The 21,136-nt window shown below is 44.6% G+C and overlaps 1 protein-coding gene across 3 annotated transcripts; it reads left to right on the forward strand.

Annotated features, from left to right (window-relative positions):
* Positions 1-8,850: 8,850 nt before the first annotated feature.
* On the forward strand, positions 8,851-19,284 carry LOC110508153 (ETS-related transcription factor Elf-1). Of its 3 annotated transcripts, none has more exons than XM_036966958.2 (8): positions 8,851-9,365; positions 10,490-11,095; positions 11,696-11,816; positions 13,872-13,982; positions 14,267-14,419; positions 14,623-14,691; positions 16,605-16,797; positions 16,912-19,284. In XM_036966958.2, the coding sequence occupies exons 2-8, from the start codon at positions 11,024-11,026 to the stop codon at positions 17,552-17,554; spliced, it is 1,362 nt and encodes a 453-aa protein (XP_036822853.1). In that variant the 5' UTR covers positions 8,851-9,365; positions 10,490-11,023; the 3' UTR covers positions 17,555-19,284. The 3 variants fall into 3 exon arrangements, with proteins under 3 accessions (XP_036822853.1, XP_036822854.1, XP_036822855.1); XM_036966959.2 differs by lacking the exon at positions 8,851-9,365 and adding an exon at positions 10,070-10,365; XM_036966960.2 differs by lacking the exons at positions 8,851-9,365; positions 10,490-11,095; positions 11,696-11,816 and adding an exon at positions 13,096-13,244.
* The last annotated feature ends 1,852 nt before the right edge of the window (positions 19,285-21,136 follow it).

Raw genomic sequence — 21,136 nt, forward strand, 5'->3', positions numbered from 1 at the left:
CCCCTCGCAGTACAGAGTGTGACCAAAGGCCCCCATCATGTGAGACAGAACGCTTCTTTGACCTGGGAATGTCCCTTCGGGCTAATGCAGTGTCACGCACGTCACATTACCCATGAAAGACACCCACTGTCCATTCACCCCTATCCTTCTCTCCCTCTATTCCTCCCTATCTGCTGTCATTATCAACAACGGTGCCAGTGATGAGTTCTGATGGTTGGAAAACAGTGTGCTTTCACAGCTCCTTGTCGAATCAGTGCCCAGCAATGAACCCCGCACTGATGGCAGCATTAGAAGATCAACAGACGAGCCTTACCATCCAAGTCCATCTCAGCCCTTCTGTTTCTCATTACCCACACAGCAGGCCCTGGCTACACTCTGCCCCTGTACTGCTCTTCAGCTCACTCTCCTGTTGATAAAGAAAAGAGAGATGCTACGGGTGTGTCTCTCCCTTAGCCTCAATCGCCATATTCTGATCTGTCCACGCGTCTCTGTCGTTCTCTCTCCCTCTCTTCTCACAAGACATCCCCGCTGTGATGTCACACACCGTCAGACTATTGAGCCCATACCACTGACTTATCATGTGACACAGAGGGTTTTTTAGATGAGTAAATCTAGGTTTATATGAATCTATAGTGTGATCAGGACACAGGTATGGCCGTGCACAGACACACATTGTGCTAAGTGTGCGAAGGGGAGAGTGTGTCCATCTGGCCAAATATACATGAACATTTACACTGAACAAAGAAGATAGGCCTGCAGAGTGTGTGTGTGTGTGTGTGTGTGTGTAGGTTGTGAAGGAGCAGAGAACACATACGCTCACTCTCCTGGCTCTGCAGTAAAATCACTTCAAGGCAAACTTTTTGAAATAACCCAAAGTCACGATCCTCACTCACTCAAGAGAATGCCAAACAAAGTTGTGTGTGTGTGTGTGTGTCTTATGCACACGTGTGTATGAAGTTTCAAATAGAAACAGAGAAGAGTAGAGCAACCGTGCCACAACTTTGATCCAATGCTTTATAACTAACTCATGGACATATGAACAACAAGTTGGGCACACCAAGTCTTATGTGGATACATACAGTAAATCCAGGGAAAACGACCCTGGCTGAGTTCTAAAGAACTAGTAGAGGGTCAAGTCAAGTGTTCATGCCAACAGAGGGGATTGATCAGTTTGGTTTGATGATTTATTGAAAAATTCCTTCTGGGTTTTCTCCCTGTATTCTCCGTTATAAGAGTAATGGTCAGACCCCTCTGACAGGTTCTGTCTTTCTATGTCCAAAAACCTGTCGTCTCCATTTACACCCTTTTATTGGAGGTGCAGGGTAGCCTAGTGGTTAAGAGCGGTGGGGCAGTAACCGAAAGGTTGCTGGTTTGAATCCCAGAGCCGACTAGGTGACAAATCGGTCTGTATACCATTGAGCAAGGCACTTAACCTTAATTGCTCCTGTAAAGTTGCTCTGGATAAAATTACGAAAATGTAATTGTCAAGGGATATGATATCAAATTTTGCCATAAAACAGAACACAATTTGCAAATACCCCAACATTTGATATCGTATCTATGTACCGACTGAAATAAAGATATCTTCACTACGATCTGTCTCTTTGAATGAACTCCTCAGATGATCTATATCTGTGTATGTCTATACCTGTATGTGTTTCCTGAATCTGAAGGAGAAAAAAAAAGACCTGACAAAGTCCTGAAGTGTGTAATTTCAGAGGGTGGAACAGAAGTGGCTCCAGGAGTTATCATGGAAAGGGAGAATGTCTACAGAAGGTAGTGACACGCACACAATCAGATTTTGCGACTACAATATGTCCTCTGCTACTGTATGTTAACAGTAGGGGACTGTACCTATCTTTTTGGGCCAAACCAACAAATTCTCGGACCCCAGTTCATACTCAGCAGCGGTGGAGGCTGTTGCAGGGAGGACAGCTCATTACAACAGCTGGAATGTCAACTGGAATGTCATCGAACACATGGAAACCACGAGTTCGATGTTCTTGATACCTTTCCACTCAGACTTCTCCGGCCACTAACACGAGCCCGTCCTCCCCAGTTAGCGTGCCATCAACCTCCTGTGCTTAACAGATAAAAGGGGGGAGGGGGGAGGAAGATGGGGATAAAAAGAGAGATAAAAGCAGAACATTGCCTTTACTGGCACTGGAAAAAGTTCTGTCTAAAACCAAGTATTGTATGCTCACTGGCATCCCATTCTGTTTTCTATGTGGCGTGGCGGCCCGATGCTGCCCTACCATACACACGCAACAGCAGACATGACTCAGGTCGAGAGGAATGCCTCATACAGGCCAGAGGGAATAGATGCTTTAGCGTGTACTGTGTAGTGGTGTTCCCTTTTGAGAGATTAGAGACCGGCTTGAAAGCCTGACATGAGCCTATCAGATAAATGTAAACTCAGTGTGTGTACATTGCAGTTAACCTCGTTCCAGTCAAGTCAGATTAGCGGTGTCTTTAAAAAGAGGAAGGATAGGCCTATGTTGAATTATACATGACTGTATTAGCAGAGGGCCTACAGTTCTACAGTCCTTGGAATAAACACGTGTCCTGTGCACGCTGGCCAATAGGGAGTGCTAGTGACCATGTATTAACTAGGCAAGTCAGTTAAGAACAAATTCACATCTTTACAATGACGGGCCTCCCGATCACGGCCGGTTGTGATACAGCCCGGGATCAAACCAGGGTCTGTAGTGACACCTCTAGCACTGAGATGCAGTGCCTTAAACTGCTGCACCACTTGCCCGAGGGGTGTTTGTGTGCACTGTGCATGTACGGTATGCTTGCTCTACCTTCTGTACCTTTTGCATTGCAAATATACCTGTGTTTACCTTTGCTTCTTGCTGACAATGGTCTTTGCCGGGGGTTACCTACCACAGGGCATGTGGCCAATCAGAATTCACTGTGGGAAGGGCCCGTAGGGTCAGTGCTTTTTGGGATCCTTGAGACATCCCTACCCTAAACCCTAACCCCCTAACCTTACCCTAGCCTGATAGGGATTCTTCGGGAGTTTACTTCCCCAGAGTCAGATGAACTCATGGATACTATTTTTAAGTCTCTGCATCCAGTTTGAAGGAAGTTAGAGGTAGTTTCGCGAGCCAATGATAAATAGCGTTAGCGCATAGACTGGAGGTCTATGGTATTTACTAGCACGCTAGCAGTTACCATAGACTGCCAGTCATTGTGCTAACACTAGTTAGAAACTTCTGTCATGACGTTGCCCTCTTTGGACACAGCGAGCACCATCCCCCTACCTCTGCACCATCTCTCTCTGTCTCCTACACCCAGGCTGCTGTGGTCAGAGAGGTCGTAAATTCCTGGAGGAGATGATCTCCTCATGGCCACAGTATAGAGAGAGAGTGAGTTTTCATAGAGAGAACAAAGGAATTTCTTCGACCTCACAGAACTGGAGGTCTGAACAATATTTATGTTCTGGAGAATGTATAAAAGATCGGTGAAGAATCCAGCCACGAACTGGTCCGTTTGGTACAATTTTGTGAAACTCGTGAGAGACAAAACGGCCACATTACCATAACGCTGTTTATACATTAGCCTCAGTTATGAGGCCTACATCTAATTGTTGTACAAAATGAATGAGTAAAGATGATACTATTTGTGAAATGATGTGATGCTATGTAATGATGTTGATGTGAGAGAATTGTATTTCTGTTTAAAGTTTCACTAAGTCATTGGCACGCCCCCAGGGGCACAGACAGGACCTGGCGTCATGAGACAACCCCTTTCGATGTTCCGAATAAAACCCCCACCTGGGTTTTCTATCACCAGACCAGCTTACCTCGATAACGAGAGGGCCAAGGTTTGAGACCAGACCAGTACCTCTATCACAGAGGGAAATAAGGGTTTGAGTAGATTGCTGAATCTTTTAACCATCCCACGTGGTTAAACTCTTAGACTATCGATACCGACAGAATAAGAGCAAGTCTTTGATATTAATTACTAGTCTGCAGCTAGGAATTCGGTATCATTGAACGCGAAGACCGACAACCGCCAAAACATCTATTCTACAACGACATGAATGAACGTCACTCTGAACTATCCATTCTAACCACGACAGAGAGAGAGAGAGAGAGAGAGAGAGAGAGAGAGAGAGAGAGAGAGAGAGAGAGAGAGAGAGGGCGGACAAACTCTCCAACAGAAACAAACTTTCCAACAGAGATCCCGATGACACACTGAGCGTAAATATATATATTGATTGCAATTATTCCCGAATGAGTGAGCGTTCATGTGCAAAGGGTTTCAATTGTTATAATTATCAACTCTGTAGTGTCTTCTCAGCTGACCCCCACTCCCCTTTTGTCTAACAAGCCGCCATGCCGGTTTAGCCCACTAGGCCACGTTCCTCTATCATTTCTTTGTAACCATATCTACTTTGTTTGTTTGTGTAATGCATTTCTGTGAGTACTTAGTTAGTAAATAAATCATTTTAAGACTATTGATGTATGGATGACTCATAGTGAAGACTGGGTTCATTCAGATAACCAACAATTTAAGAATAATTCATTAATCAGAAGACTAAGTGATCAGATATTAAAATATCTGAAAGTTATACTAGGAAAATTCTAACATTGTAATCTGAATATTTTCCTTGGTGCCCCGACGTCCTAGTTAATTACAGTTACATGATTAAGTAGTTTAACCACCTAATAATAATTACAGAGAATTTTTGATAAAGATTCATCTTCAGCTGAAAGATGCCAAAGACACGACACTTCCTTCAAACTGCAAGCAGAGAGATAAAAGTGTATCCGTGAGTTCATCTGATTCTGCGATGGTAGATAAAGGGCTTCATTGCCAAAATCTTGAAGTATCCCTTTAACCCTTGCCTTAAACATGTAACATTTCAACCAATGGGGTAGGGACATCCCAGGGATAGCAGGGGGGCCCTTAGGGGAAAGAGGAAGCAGAGCAGTAGTCTGCGGAGTCGGAATGAAGTCACCCCTTGGATACTGATTGGAGGTCAGTTTGGTGTTTTCCCCCCCAACTAGTTATTGTTAGAAGTTTGTGAGGGTAAGCTGACGGTAAATTTAACCCATTTTGGCAGGATACTGTATCTGCCTCTAAAGTGTGAAGATGAACATGTGGGAATGGGTCGTTTCGTTACTGATCGTCATTTTGACTGACGGGTTTCGATATCCCTTCATCACGATTGCATTACAACTCACGGCCCTTTACACTATGTATACGGGTTGAACATTTATTTCGGCTGTATAGTAACATGCTATACATGACGTCAGAGCTCCGCTTCACATCACTGTATGGGTTTTGACTCACAGCCGCTCTGAACTTTAGCACCGCGGGAGACAAGAAGTTGACCCCATCCCTTCCGTTAATAGGGCAACTTCTTGCGAACGTTGTTGTCTGAGTGAGGGAAATGCTACGAATAAACAGGGCTCAATGTATTTTGAAAGAGGAGACGTTGAGGATTATAATAAATACCCCATTGGGCACACGCTGAATTGAATCAACGTTGTTTCCGCATCATTTCGATGACATGACGTTAAACCGACGTGGAATAGAGGCCTGTGCCGTGGAATTGACGTCTGTGCCCAGTGGGACTGCCTTGATGTCATACAAGCAAGCCAAACACCCGAGTCCAAATTTGCACTTCACATTTCCATATCATAAAATGAACGTCATATACAGTGTTAAAAACATGTTTATCACTATGTTTAGTGTATAGTTACAAGATGACATGGCCTCATACCCTGGGTTGTTCTGAGCAGGACAGAGTTTATGTTTGTCTATTGTGAAGAAAATCCACTGCCTCTGAATGCACCTCATGACTCCTTTCTATACGCACCAAAAATGACCATCAGTTTCTCTGAATTTCCTTGTGAAAGCCTAACACGAAGATCCACAGGAGGTGGGTGGCGACTTAATTGGGGAGGACGGGCTCGTGCTATTGGCTGGAGCGGAATAGGTGGAACGGTATCAAATACATCAAACACATGGTTTCCATGTGTTTGACGCCATTCCATATGCTCCCGTTCCAGCCATTATTATGAGCCGTCCTCCCCTCAGCAGCCTCCCCTGGTAAGATCATATTTTATGTTGGCAATAGAACAAGCTTTCAAATGATGCCAACCTGACCCAGATTGCGATGTACAACGGGCCGTTTTTGGATGGCGTAAACAACAAACGCAACAACAAACAAGACAACTACAAGTGTGCTTGCTCTCGTCCCTCAATGGCACAGCTAGGAGAGCTCAAAGCACCTTCTAGTTGAAGACTAGAATGAAATTACTGAGGAACGGTGGACATTTTGGAGAGGCGTGTGGCTCCCATGATCTCCAAACTGTTCCCTTTCAATTGCTACCATGCTTATGCACATGCATGTCACGTTCTGATCATAGTTCTGTTGTGTTTTCCTTGTTTAGTGTTGGTCAGGACGTGAGCTGGGTGGGCATTCTATGTTGTGTGTCTAGTTTGTCCGTTTCTATGTATGGCCTGATATGGTTCTCAATCAGAGGCAGGTGTTAGTCATGAAATGTACCATCTTACTACCCCAGAAGTCACCTGTCCCCCTTTCACTCCTTCTGTCTCCTGTTTTTAATCTGTCTAAATAAAGCATTGAAGGTGGAATCCCACACCCCAAAAAATTCTCCACAGGCTCTGATCATGAATTGTATTTGCATTTCTTAACCATTTGATTGTATGACAAATGTGTGTGTGTGTGTGTGTGTGTGTGTGTGTGTGTGTGTGTGTGTGTGTGTGTGTGTGTGTGTGTGTGTGTGTGTGTGTGTGTGTGTGTGTGTGTGTGTGTGTGTGTGTGTGTGTGTGTGTCTGTGTGTGTGTTTTAATGTTGCCTTTTACATGTACCGAAACCCCCAAAAGTGTTTTCACCACACTCTTAAAAACACCAATATTCAGATTGAAGAACCACTTTGGGTGTTTCAGAGTACTTCTATTCTGTTTTAAAACACTGCGCATCATAAGACTTACATTGGGTTTACATTCAAAAGCCCAAACACCAGTGTGACTGTTAATGATTTACTAGACAAAAACAATGGTATTGTGATAAGAAGGAGGTGGGTGGGCCTGTGTAGTAGCTCGAGATTGAAGTGAAAGTGTTTTGTGCTCTGCAGTTGAACATCGCAGCAACCCTAGGACTGAGGTTGTGAGTTTGGCATCCACGTGAGGAAAACCCAATTCAAGGAGGCTTAGGGTTCTAATGTGTGTTGTATTTTAGAGTTCTTATCGCTCCGTGTTCTATCTGTGTGCCTGTCTGTTTGTTTAGGGCTTTAGAGTATTTACATAAAGTATCCAGGCACCTGTGGCTTTGCAGATGAGAAAGATAAAAAGTTCAACATGCACATGCACACACACACACACACACACACACACACACAGGGGGTTAAAGAGATTATTCAGGATTTTGGCAAAGAGGCCTTTTATCTACTTCCCTAGAGTCAGCTGAAATCAGATTTTTAAGTCTCTGTGTCCAGTATGAAGTAAGTTAGAGGTGGTTTTGCGAGCCAATGCTAACTAGCATTAGCGCAATGACTGGAAGTCTATGGGCCTCTGCTAACATGCTAGCATGTACCCATAGACTTCAATGACTGGAAGTCTATGTGTATCTGCTAGCATATACCCATTGACTTTCAGTCATTGCGCTTGCGCTAGTTAGCAACTTCCATCAAACTGCACGCAGAGACATAAAAATTATATCTATGACTTCACCTGGCTCTGGGGAATTTATTTTTGAATTTAACCTTTATTTACTAGGAAAGTCAGTTAAGAACAAATCATTTTTTACAATGACAGCCTACCCCGGACGATGCTGGGCCAATTGTGCGCCGCCCTATGGGACTCCCAATCACAGCCAGATGTAATATAGCCTGGTTTCGAACCAGGGACTGTAGTGAAGCCTCTTGCACTAAGATGCAGTGCCTTAGACAGCTGCGCCACTCAGGTCTTCCACTCAGAAGTAGATAAAGGCCCTCATTGCCAAAATCGCAAAGTATCCCTTTAAAATTTGTTGCTCATCAAAACATGTAATGTTATTCAGAGTCTCCCCATAATTTATCCATGTTAGATTGGCTAGGCTTGGTCACCTGGGGCAAAAGAGGAAGCTTATCAGCTTCTTTCCCTGTTCCTCTATCTGCCTGGCCTAGTTCACAATGTGCTTTCTTTATACACACACACACACACACACACACACACACACACACACACACACACACACACACACACACACACACACACACACACACAGGGCATTGAGTGTGTTATGAAGCGTATCACTGTCCCTAAGGGCCTGGCAGCGACATCACAGGCTCTGATATGACTGAAGCCACAGACACAGACATGTGTGTAATAGAGGAACCTTGGGATGGACTGTGTCATGTCCCAAAAGGTCTGAAAAACCTCCTTTTGTCACCATTGTGTGTGTGTGTGTGTGTGTGTGTGTGTGTATGTGGGGGGGACAAGTGCAGGAGCCATTTAACAATATTGGGACATACAGAGAGAAACAGAAAACATGGAGAAACGTTACCGGTAACCCAACATTCTAAACCAGCATAATACAAGATGGCAGTCTGGCAGACGTACAACGGAACATTGGTCTCCGTGGTGACAGCCTTTCCCGCGTTATAATAGGCCTCCTCCGCTCCCTCCCTTTCTCTCAGGAGGAAGTGGAGCCCACAGAAAGGGTTGTGCTTCCTGTGCGATAACAGCCTCAGTTGCATCTTGCTCTCTTAGCCGTCATGCACATACACGCACATGCTGTCAGCTTAGAACAGGAAACCCACATTGGGCAGTATGGAGGAGGGGGTTGAACAGTCTTGACTACCAACAGACTACCAACAGGCTTTCCTCTCCATTGTGAACAGTGCTGCCACAAGTGTCAAGTATCACATTATACCCTATGCTATGCAAGCAACAACACATATCACAACAATATCTGCTGAACTCAAGCAAAACAGAACAGCAAATGGAGACATTTTCTGTTTGGCATTCCCAGAAGTCTCATGTGAAAACATATTGGCATTCAAAATGCATAGGCATATGACTACAGCATGCATGTCTGCCCTGCGAGCAGCTCTTTGTCTCTCTAGGGAAGTCTCCTCTCTCTCTTTCTCTAAAGGGTTAAGGGTAGAGTGGGAGGAGATCAGGTAAACGCAGGTGTGTAGCATAACAACTGTCGTCATGGTGCCTGTCACCGAGCTGCAACCTGACACCTGAGAGAGAGAGAGAGAGAGAGAGAGAGAGAGGGAGGGAGGGAGAAAGAGAGAAGGAGGGAGCAAGGGGACATGGTAGACCAGCAACATCAGAAACAGGATTTTCTAGTGCTAACAGCAGTCAGTAACTGCCTGAAGAGAAGAGGACAGGTGAGTAAACGAGTGGAGAAAATGGGTGACTGAGTGAGTGAACAAATAGGGAGGTGAGTGAGTGGAGGAGAGTCAGAAAGAAACCAGAGGCATACAGGAATGTGTGTGTGTGATCCTATCTAACTGACATCATGGACAATGCCTGGCGTGAATGCAGAGAGGACAGGCCAGGGCTGGGTTATGGTTGGGGGTTGTGTCTTTCAGAGACAGTGATGATGGTTGTATAAGCACATTTCTGTGGAACAACAGACCAAGTATATGTAACCTAATGATGTAGGACGAAGATGTCAATTTGTCAGATGTAGGTTTGTCAAACTTGTTTGTTGTTTAACAACTAATCCCATATGTGTGAAGATGTGGAAGAAATCCTAACGAGATGAAACACACATCAAATACACAGTCAATCATTATCTAGCCCCTTTTGTGATTCCCCCACCCTTCTCCCTGTAGTAATCTAACCCTGTGTGTCTGTCTGTTAGTTCTGTGCTTATCTCTCATAGCAGCTATTCCAAACACATTCCTGGCATACCGAACCAGAGGAAAAACACTATATCTTGAAATGAGGAGTTTCCTTTCACAGACACACGACACAGACACACCCTAACGCAGATGCCCATTGTGCGACCTGAGCATTAGGACCTCTGAGCAGACACAGCTGCTCGTTTTTGCCTCCCCTACCTCCCTTCCACACATACAGTACACTCATATAACACACACTCATGACTCACTCCGGAAGCTTCTTTCCTGTTGCTGGTTTGGCTTCTTTGGAAGGGGAGATAAGAAAGGAGAGAGAGAGAGAGAGAGAGAGAGAGAGAGCAGAACAGAATAAAGAACGTGATAAGAGGAAGATATATAAATAGTTGCTGGTTGTAAGAGGCCTTGGCTCAGCTTGGCAGACATTGTTTTTGCCCTGGGTCTTCCAAACAGACTGTTGTTCTACCAGCAGAGTTTAGAGAGCCCTGATCATGTGATCCTGTTCATTGTCTGCACTTTGCTCAAGGTGTGTGTTTGATCCGAAAGAGTGTGGTACATGTAGAGTACATGTAGAGTTATCATGCCCTGAAGAACCTTCTCTAATGTTATTTATATACCCCCACCCCTCTGTCTCTGTTCCCTTTTCGCAGGTTACGACCACAGGACCGTTGGCGGCCTACACTTCCTCATCGAAAATAGAAACCGTGAAGAAGAGAAAACAAGTAACTATGCTCTTGTTCAGCACTTCATCTGAGGACCGTCTACTGAGGAGGCCTGCAGGATTTTATCTCGACAATTTTGCCAAGTAGCAAAGCCAAGCCAACACTCACTCTTCTGAGAGGTCTAGCCACTGCGCTGGGGTGAGCAACTGGTTAGCTAGCCGGCTATTTAATTTAGCCAGTTTAGTCACTGTGCTGTTATTCAGCCATGCGGTTGAAAGTCACTCATCCTCAGAAGGACCTGTGAAAGACCACGGACACAGAAAAGGACAAGGGGGGGAGGAAGCTTTGTATACAACTTACTCTGCTCTGGAACTTATGAAACACAGAACCTGTGATTTGACACTTCTAACTCATATCCGGTGCTCTGGGACCTAAAAACGTAGAGGGTGTGAAACTGTTTGGACGTCTAACGTGGAATGCTAGGATGAAGACATCGTAGAGCTGCCATCAGAGTCTCCTGGGATGTCTGCCATGCTGCAGCAGACGGAACTCATCTTTGAGTATGCCAGCGACCGCGTGAATAACGGACTACAGGTGGGAGCGACTGTGTGTGTGTGCATGCGTGTGTGCGTGTGTGTGTGTGTGTGTGTGTGTGTGTGTGTGTGTGTGTGTGTGCGCACGCCAACAGATAAAGCATCAGCGCCTCCTCTGGAATCGCGCGTCAATGTAGAACCACTTGGGGAATCAAGTATCAAAGTGCAGACGAGCTGTATTGAACACAGTGGTAGAGTCGAGACAAACGGTAGCCAAGCATGACACGATGATGACGTCAGCCGTAGTTATTGAAGCATCCCACACCACTGTCCATTAGGAACACACTGAGCTATTTAAAAAAAAACAACAGCGAAAGTAGTCTGCTCACTTACATTTCTCTATCACCATAACATCTAGTCTCGTTTCACTGTATGTCTGTGTACTACAACATCTGCCTAGAGGTTGGAACCTTAAGGCACAGATGTTAGTACACTTTCCCTTGAACTGAGTTTCTGGTAGCCGTACCCAATACCCCTGAATTGATTTACAATATCAAACACTTTGAAAATATCTGAATTTATATGCCCCTAAAGCGTTGGATAGAATGAATTAGAACGGAATTAAAGGGAATGACAGATCATTTGTCCCTCTGTGTTGCAGCTGGATGAGCACTTGGCCTCTCCTGCGGTGATAGTGGAGCAGGTCCCACACTCCCACCTGCTCTCCTACTCAGGCCTGGCCTGTGAGCAGACACACACAGACGACCACCTGCTAACAACAGGTAACAACACATGCACACACTTGCCCTGCTCTCATGAAGGGAAAGGGAAGGGCTGGGATTGAGCTGCTGGGCTTTCTTGGCATCATCAACAGCACCTGCAGAGACAGAAACAGGCACAGAGGACTTAACGTTGTTTTGTAGTACTTTAGGAGGCCTATGTTCAGGTAAGATGTTGGCGGTTAGTGTTTAGGGTAAGGGGTCTGGCGTTTTTTAGGATGTGGGTTTAGGCTCCACGGCTTCATTCAGCTCCTGAGAGAAACTGTCAGTGTAAAACAGGAGGGTAATATGCACATAAGTACCAGTGCTGGGCAAAAATAAATAGCTGATGAAGACATCGTACAGTCAGTACATTCAGTGTGATGTATGGAAGGTGGTTAGCCAGTTAGCTAGCTAGCTATGGTAGATAGTTTAGCTACCACACTACAAAGAGATCGCTATGAAGCTAGTTGCTGTGTTTGTGGCACATGCATCACTACTCAAATTTAACAACAGAGCAGTTTCAAATCAATATAGTTTAACCTAACTTAAAACCTCTACTGGATCTGTGTCCCCCCCGTGGGATGGTTGAGCTAACTTAGGCTAATGTGATTAACATGAGGTTGTAAGTAACAAGAACATTTCCCAGGATATAGACATATCTGATATGGGCAGAAAGCTTAAATTCTTGTTAATTCTTGCACTGTCCAATTTACAGTAGCTATTTGATTTGATTTATTACAGTGAAAGAATATCATGCTATTGTTTGAGGAGAGGGCACAATTATGAACTTGAAAATGTTTTAATTAACCAGTTAGGTTCATTTGGGCAGTCTTGATGCAACATTTTGAACAGACATACAATGGTTCATTGGATCAGTCTTAAACTTTGCACATACACTGTTGCCTTCTAGTGGCCAAAATCTAAATGATGATGGCCTTTCTCTTGCATTTCAAAGATGATGGTAAAAAAAACTGGAGAAAACTGTTTTTTTTCTTTGTATTATCTTTTACCAGATGTAATGTGTTATATTCTCCTAAATTAATTTCACATTTCCACAAATTTCAAAGTGTTTATTTTCCAATGGTATCAAGAATATGCATATCCTTGCTTCAGGTTCTGAGCTACAGGCAGTTAGATTTGGATGTCATTTTAGTCGAAAATTGGAGAGCGTGAAAGGGTCCGATCCTTGTTTCTAACAAAGCTTAAATAAATACTCTAGCTAGCTGTCTCTGCTCGTGTTGATGAGGGGACTGTAAACTGTCTGTGCACATGCGTACTATGGCCATCGCATTTGGCCCAATCAGAGGAGTTCTCAAATCCAGGAAGTGAAACAAAACACTTCTTCTTGTGGCTGCTGCAGTTTTGGTAAAGTTGATAGTCATGTGGCTCTCTGCAGTGAAACAGTTCATGGAAGTAATTATTGAGTAGCGAGGATCTTAGTCTATGCAAGTAAGTTTGTGGCAAATTGGTTTTGTAACTTTACTTGTCTACTCCTGTAACTGTCTAGCTAGTTAGCTAACCTAACTTTGAACGACCTAATTTAGCAACTAACAACGTTAGCTTCTTTTTTATTTTCTACTTTTAGATAGCTCACTGTCAATCGTTTACCGTGGCATGTTGCAACCTTAGCATCATCTCTGTTAAAGCTAGGATTTGCCAGCTTGCGAATATACAGTTAGACTGTCGTTGTGGAAGAAAGATGGGCTTACTAACAGTGTAGTACACGGTTTCCAAAAACTCTGTGCACATTTTTGCCCTAGCACTACACAGCTGATTCAAATAATCAACTAATCATCAAGCTTGGACCATTTTTATCCGCTGTGCAGTGTTGGGGCAGAAAAACAAAACGTGCAACCCTTTGGGTCCCGTGGACTGAGTTTGGGAAACGCAGATGAAGTAGTTAGCTAGCCGCCTTGTTTATTCCCGCTGTCCCATTACTAGGGGTGTGCCTACAGACAGAGCCATTAGGTCATGCTGAGGCATCACACCGTTTCTCTCGATATTGAGCTCCCCTCGTCTCTCTCCATCTCTTCCCTTTAACCCCCCCCCCCCCCCCCCCCCCTTCTCTCTATCCAGTGGAGGGCAGTGAGAGTGGTGATGAGGAAACCATGGAAACATTGGTGGCAGCTGAGACTCTCCTCAACATGGACTCCCCCGAATCCCTCTCTCTGGACCAACAGCACTACAGTGAGAGAGAGAGACACACACACACACACACACACAGCTAGTCTTAGCTAGCAGCTCAGTGAGTAACTTGTCTTGACTCGGTCTTTGCGTGAAATTCTCAGATGTCGCTGAACATTTAGCTTGTTGACTACCGTCACCATGTTTCTTGTCTAGGGCAAACAAACATCCATATTTCTGCACTGATTTGAAGCAGATGTTGACATCATGTAATCTAATGGTCTCCTTGTAGACCCATTCATTACGCTCTGAGCCCTAACAGTGTGTGTTTGTCTCCTCCCCTCTAGCCCAGCTGTACGTTCCCTCCCTGGATGATGTCATCACATCGCCCGTTACCCACCAGTTGATGGTGTCAGTAGAGGACATTGTGGGAGCTCTGGGCCAGCCGCAGTGGGTCACGCTGCAGAGGGAGACTGTTGCCGAGCAACCGAAGAAGAGAGGTCAGACTGTAATTTGACTTATGTCATTATCTGGCCATGTTTTCAAACTATTGTAATCATAACCTTAGCACATATGTCTGCTCATCAGTTCTGACAATATTACTTATTTTGTGCTTTCTCACATTTCTTTTTATGGACTGCTGTAATTTACAATGTCAATTATGTCATTGTCACAGTAAAATAAAAACTCTTATGTGTTTCAGGTAAGAAATCCAAAAGGCCTGAATCTCCCACACCGGACATCACATTCAAGAGGGGAAAATACAGCAAAGGTACACACATACATACATACATACATACATACATGCATACATACAGTGCCTTGCGAAAGTATTCGGCCCCCTTGAACTTTGCGACCTTTTGCCACATTTCAGGCTTCAAACATAAAGATATAAAACTGTATTTTTTTGTGAAGAATCAACAACAAGTGAGACACAATCATGAAGTGGAACGACATTTATTGGATATTTCAAACTTTTTTAACAAATCGAAAACTGAAAAATTGGGCGTGCAAATTTTTCAGCCCCCTTAAGTTAATACTTTGTAGCGCCACCTTTTGCTGCGATTACAGCTGTAAGTCGCTTGGGGTATGTTTCTATCAGTTTTGCACATCGAGAGACTGACATTTTTTCCCATTCTTCCTTGCAAAACAGCTCGAGCTCAGTGAGGTTGGATGGAGAGCATTTGTGAACAGCAGTTTTCAGTTCTTTCCACAGATTCTCGATTGGATTCAGGTCTGGACTTTGACTTGGCCATTCTAACACCTGGATATGTTTATTTTTGAACCATTCCATTGTAGATTTTGCTTTATGTTTTGGATCATTGTCTTGTTGGAAGACAAATCTCCGTCCCAGTCTCAGGTCTTTTGCAGACTCCATCAGGTTTTCTTCCAGAATGGTCCTGTATTTGGCTCCATCCATCTTCCCATCAATTTTAACCATCTTCCCTGTCCCTGCTGAAGAAAAGCAGGCCCAAACCATGATGCTGCCACCACCATGTTTGACAGTGGGGATGGTGTGTTCAGGGTGATGAGCTGTGTTGCTTTTACGCCAAACATAACGTTTTGCATTGTTGCCAAAAAGTTCCATTTTGGTTTCATCTGACCAAAGCACCTTCTTCCACATGTTTGGTGTGTCTCCCAGGTGGCTTGTGGCAAACTTTAAACAACACTTTTTATGGATATCTTTAAGAAATGGCTTTCTTCTTGCCACTCTTCCATAAAGGCCAGATTTGTGCAATATACGACTGATTGTTGTCCTATGGACAGAGTCTCCCACCTCAGCTGTAGATCTCTGCAGTTCATCCAGAGTGATCATGGGCCTCTTGGCTGCATCTCTGATCAGTCTTCTCCTTGTATGAGCTGAAAGTTTAGAGGGACGGCCAGGTCTTGGTAGATTTACAGTGGTCTGATACTCCTTCCATTTCAATATTATCGCTTGCACAGTGCTCCTTGGGATGTTTAAAGCTTGGGAAATCTTTTTGTATCCAAATCCGGCTTTAAACTTCTTCACAACAGTATCTCGGACCTGCCTGGTGTGTTCCTTGTTCTTCATGATGCTCTCTGCGCTTTTAACGGACCTCTGAGACTATCACAGTGCAGGTGCATTTATACGGAGACTTGATTACACACAGGTGGATTGTATTTATCATCATTAGTCATTTAGGTCAACATTGGATCATTCAGAGATCCTCACTGAACTTCTGGAGAGAGTTTGCTGCACTGAAAGTAAAGGGGCTGAATAATTTTGCACGCCCAATTTTTCAGTTTTTGATTTGTTAAAAAAGTTTGAAATATCCAATAAATGTCGTTCCACTTCATGATTGTGTCCCACTTGTTGTTGATTCTTCACAAAAAAATACAGTTTTATATCTTTATGTTTGAAGCCTGAAATGTGGCAAAAGGTCGCAAAGTTCAAGCGGACCGAATACTTTCGCAAGGCATTGTACATATACACACACATATACATACATACATACATACATACACACACATACACACACACATACACACACACACACATACATACATACACACACACACATACATACATACATACACACACACACACACACATACATACATACATACATACATACACACACACACACACACACACATACACATATACACATATATACACACACCAGAACACTCAATCTCACCTCTCATTTGCCTGTGTTTCAGGTAACACTCTGTATCTGTGGCAGTTCCTGATTGAGCTTCTTCAAGACCGACAGGCCTGCCCCCGCTACATCAAATGGACCAATCGGCATGCAGGGATCTTTAAGCTGGTCAACTCTAAGGCTGTGGCCCGACTCTGGGGCAAACACAAGAACAAACCAGACATGAACTATGAGACCATGGGCCGAGCTCTCAGGTACGCTGTAGTTAACTTACATATTATTATTATTATTCATTTTAACAAAACTTAACTTTCTATCTGTGGTCCTGCTGGTGTGTATCAAAGCTGACCTCTCTCTGTCTCTAACAGGTACTACTACCAGCGTGGGATCCTGAACAAGGTGGAGGGCCAGAGGCTGGTGTACCAGTTTGCTTCCCTGCCCAAGGACATGGTCTTCATCAGTGGTGATGAAGACCAGGAGGACCAAGGCAATCATGAGGACGATGGAGACGTTCCAGATGACCCAGAGGAAAGTCCGCCCTCCAGCGACCAATCCCTGGACGATTTAGCGTCCTACGAGCATTCTTTCCCTCCTCTTCCCCCCTCCTCTAGACCAGGTTACCAAAGGTCCAGACAGAGCAGCTGTAGTCCGGCAACAGCCCAGTGGCACCAACCCGGCCCAAAATCCGAGTCCCGATCCCTAGCCCAGCGCAGAACAGTTCTTCGACCACTGGGAGGCAGTCTGATCCAGCAGCAGCACCTGCCTATAGTCTCAGCTGAGATGCTGCGCACCCTGCAGAACGTTCAGTCTCTGCAGCCCGGTCAGCACGGGTCGGTCTTCAGAACCGCTCAGCTGCTGGGGAGTATGTGTGAGAGACAGGCTGCTACTGCAGAACAGACCACCAGTCAGATAGTGACTCTGCAGTTACAGCCCGTGACCTGCCCTGTCAAGCAGGGGAAGCTGGAGGTTAAGACAGAGGAGGACCCCGACTCAGGACTGACCAGGGAGTAGGATGCCCCGAGACATCTGATCAGTGTCGGTCGCTGTCATCTCCTCATAGTCAAGACAACTATAGGGGACAGTGATCGAAAAGGAACTGAGAACGATGATGGACAGATGTGATGTGAATTTGATATATTTTACAGATGTGACAGATCTGTATGGTCTTTGTCTCTTACATTCCCTTATGCACCAGAGCCATTTTTCACAGAGAGTTAACCAAACTGTCTTCCATGTTGGCGCCAAGCACTCCATGACGATCACATTCTAATAGGCATTCTAAGTAGAGTGTCATTGTCTTTCAACTCTTGGTACCAACATGGTGGCCATTCGAATTCTCCACCAAAGACGATAGACGAGCACTGGAATCGACAGCCACTCTGCACAACATCCCGCGCTTCTCTCTCTGTTTGCACTTCAGCTTCACTGTATGCACGGGAGCTTGCACACTGCTTTTGTACCCTCTCTATTTTCTTTCCTCTGCCATGATCAAAGCTTTGCACGAATGTTAGCTCTTCACAAGCCATTTATTTGTCCCCGCTCTTACTCTCGCCTACCAAAGTGCCTAAAATCCTCAAACAATTCTGTTCCAGCTTTCACGAAAGACGGCCTTGGTCTGTAGCCCGCGAGCTACTGCATATTGCGCCTAAAACATTGTTTTATGTCTGTGACACTTGATGATCTTCAACACACACTTCACACTGTCACTCACAACAGTAGAAGACACACCATCGGTGCTTGTGGTAAACGTGTCGTAGCTGAGCTGTTCCGGGGGGGGGTACATTCCATATAGATTGTTATGACTGTTAACTTTCCAGTAACGGCCACAGGCTTTACGTTCACGTTTTCCGGAAATAATGCAAATCTAAATCAAAAGGGGTTTTCTGTGTAATTTCTTCAGCAGTACTGTTGGCTTTGAGATGAAGACGTATTAATGTTGATAACCTGCCTGATAACTTCTCTCCGGCTTGTTTTTTTTTTGGAGAGAGTGAAAGTACTTCTGCCGGAGTCGGTAATGTTCTATCGACACTGATCTAAAGTCAGTTTTGTGGTGTTCTCTGGTTATTATTTGGAGATGGTAAACTGATCCTAGATTTGCCCCTGTGGGCAACTTCTACCCAGTGCCCTTCTGATAGACAGTACCGTTAGCATTCCAGATATGAATTCATGATATGCTGTAGTAGCGATGACTGTGCCTTCTTGGACCGTATATGCCTTGGTTTTTTTGTTGTTTGTGTGTGTGTGTGTGTGTGTGTGTGTGTGTGTGTGTATATTTGATGTTTTTCTGTCAGTTGTCTCAGGTTTGTATGCGTTTTTTATTTCTGCACACAGTATACATGGTCCCAGTTCCCAAACGTTCTAACTCAGTCTGTAAAGAGGTAAGATGATGTTGGCCTAGACTGATCTATGGTTAGTTTTGCTGTTCCTACGAGGATCCTCTATCTAATATGCCTTGCAAAGCCATAAGACCTTGGCTCCTAATAAAAAGCTGTTTTTTTTCTTTTCCTTTGATAATATTGCCTTGTGCTACTCTGCTTTAGCTGGAAGGCTTTGATATATTTGTTATATTGTGTGAAGAAACTTGGTTAAAATGTCATTGTGGAAATGCTGTACCAGGCTTTTATACTATCAATCAATTTATTGATGTTCATTCTGATGTTTTCATGCAATTTATTATACAGAAGTAGTAGATTTAAAAAAATGAATTATTGTTTTCATGAAATAAAAGTTATAATTTGAAATGAATCCTGGTAGTTTTTTGGCAAACCTTAAATGTTCCTTACCCGCACAAAATCCCTGTGTCTGTGACGCCTACCGTTTGGTGCGACGCGAGCATGGTGAAACTGGGAAGACATTGTCCTTTTGCGTTTTGAAGCAGAGTCTTTACCTGATAATCATGTTATCCAGCGAGAGCGTTTGTGCTGAACCCACTACGGCGTTTCCGATGCCAAGCTCATAGTCGTGTTGCTGCAGTTTGTTGGAGGGAGGTTCTGAGATGTGAGAAGTGTGCAGGATGACAAGGGACTGTGTAGTATAGGTGGAAAAAAACATTGTGTGTCAATTGTGGGGGTGCCCATGATGCTGGGGATCAGAAGTGCCCAGTGCGAGAGACAGGTTCAGGTTGCCAGGGTCAGAGTAGAACAGAAGGTGTCGTGTGCTGAGGCAGAGAAGAGAGTAGAGGACGATGGGTCAGGTGTAAGGAGTAGGCCTACGCAAATATTATGAATTTGTGCTTCAGTAAGGTTAACTTGTTAGCATTCATTGCCATGGTTATAAACTGTACCGCAGAAATTGAATGTCAATTTAGATTTGAGTCATTTAGCGACTCTGCCGTCCTATCTTCTGGGGGAAGCTGGGCAGCGACTCTGCCGTCCTATCTTCAGGGGGAAGATGGTTCAACCACCACCACATTGGGGTGCCGGGACAGAAAATAGATGTGGTGGCAGTTGCAGAGAAGCACTTGGGTGTACGAGGTTTTACTGCAGAGTTACAAGGTGTGTTGAACAAAAGGGATCAGTTAGGGTCAAAATCAAATCAAATAGTTTTAGTCACATACACATAAATTCAGCAAAAAAAGAAATGTCCCTTTTTCAAGACCTTGTCTTTCAAAGATAATTTCACAGATCTTCATTGTAAAGGGTTTAAACACTGTTTCCCATGCTTGTTCAATGAACCATAAACAATTATTGAAGATGCACCTGTGGAACGGTCATTAAGACACTAACAACTTACAGATGGTAGGCAATTAAGGTCACAGTTATGAAAACTTAGGACACTAAAGAGGCCTTTCTACTGACTCTGAAAAACACCAAAAGAAAGATGCCCAGGGTCCCTGCTCATCTGTGTGAATGTGCCTTAGGCATGCTGCAAGGAGGCATGAGGACTGCAGATGTGGCCAGGGCAATAAATTGCAATGTCAGTACTGTGAGATGCCTAAGACAACGCTACAGGGAGACAGGATGGACAGCTGATTGTCCTCAAAGTGGAAGACCACATGTAACAACACCTGCACAGGATCGGTACATCCGAACATCACACCTGCGGGACAGGTACAGGATGGCATCAACAACTGCCCGAGTTACACCATGAATGCACAATCCCTCCATCGGTGCTCAGACCGTCTGCAATTGGCCGAGAGAGGCTGGACTGAGGGCTTGTAGGCCTGTTGTAAGGCAGGTCCTCACCAAACATCACCGGCAACGTCGCCTATGGGCACAAACCTACCGTCGCTGGACCAGACAAGACTGGCAGAAAGTGCTCTTCGCTGACAAGTCGCGGTTTTGTCTCACCAGGGGTGATGGTCAGATTTGCGTTTATCGTCGAAGAAATGAGCTTTACACTGAGGCCTGTACTCTGGAATGGGATCAATTTGGAGGTGGAGGGTCCGTCATGATCTGGGGCGGTGTGTCACAGCATCATCAGCCTGTGCTTGTTTGCAGGCAGTCTCAACGCTGTGCGTTACAGGGAAGACCTCCTCCCTCATGTGGTACCCTTCCTGCAGACTCATCAAGACATGACCAGCATGACAGTGCCACCAGCCACACTCCTTATTCTGTGCGTGATTTCCTGCAAGACAGGAATGTCAGTGTTCTG

This window comes from Oncorhynchus mykiss, chromosome 28 (genome assembly GCF_057628025.1).
Source record: "Oncorhynchus mykiss isolate SJ-2025 chromosome 28, ASM5762802v1, whole genome shotgun sequence".
NCBI lineage: Eukaryota > Metazoa > Chordata > Actinopteri > Salmoniformes > Salmonidae > Oncorhynchus > Oncorhynchus mykiss.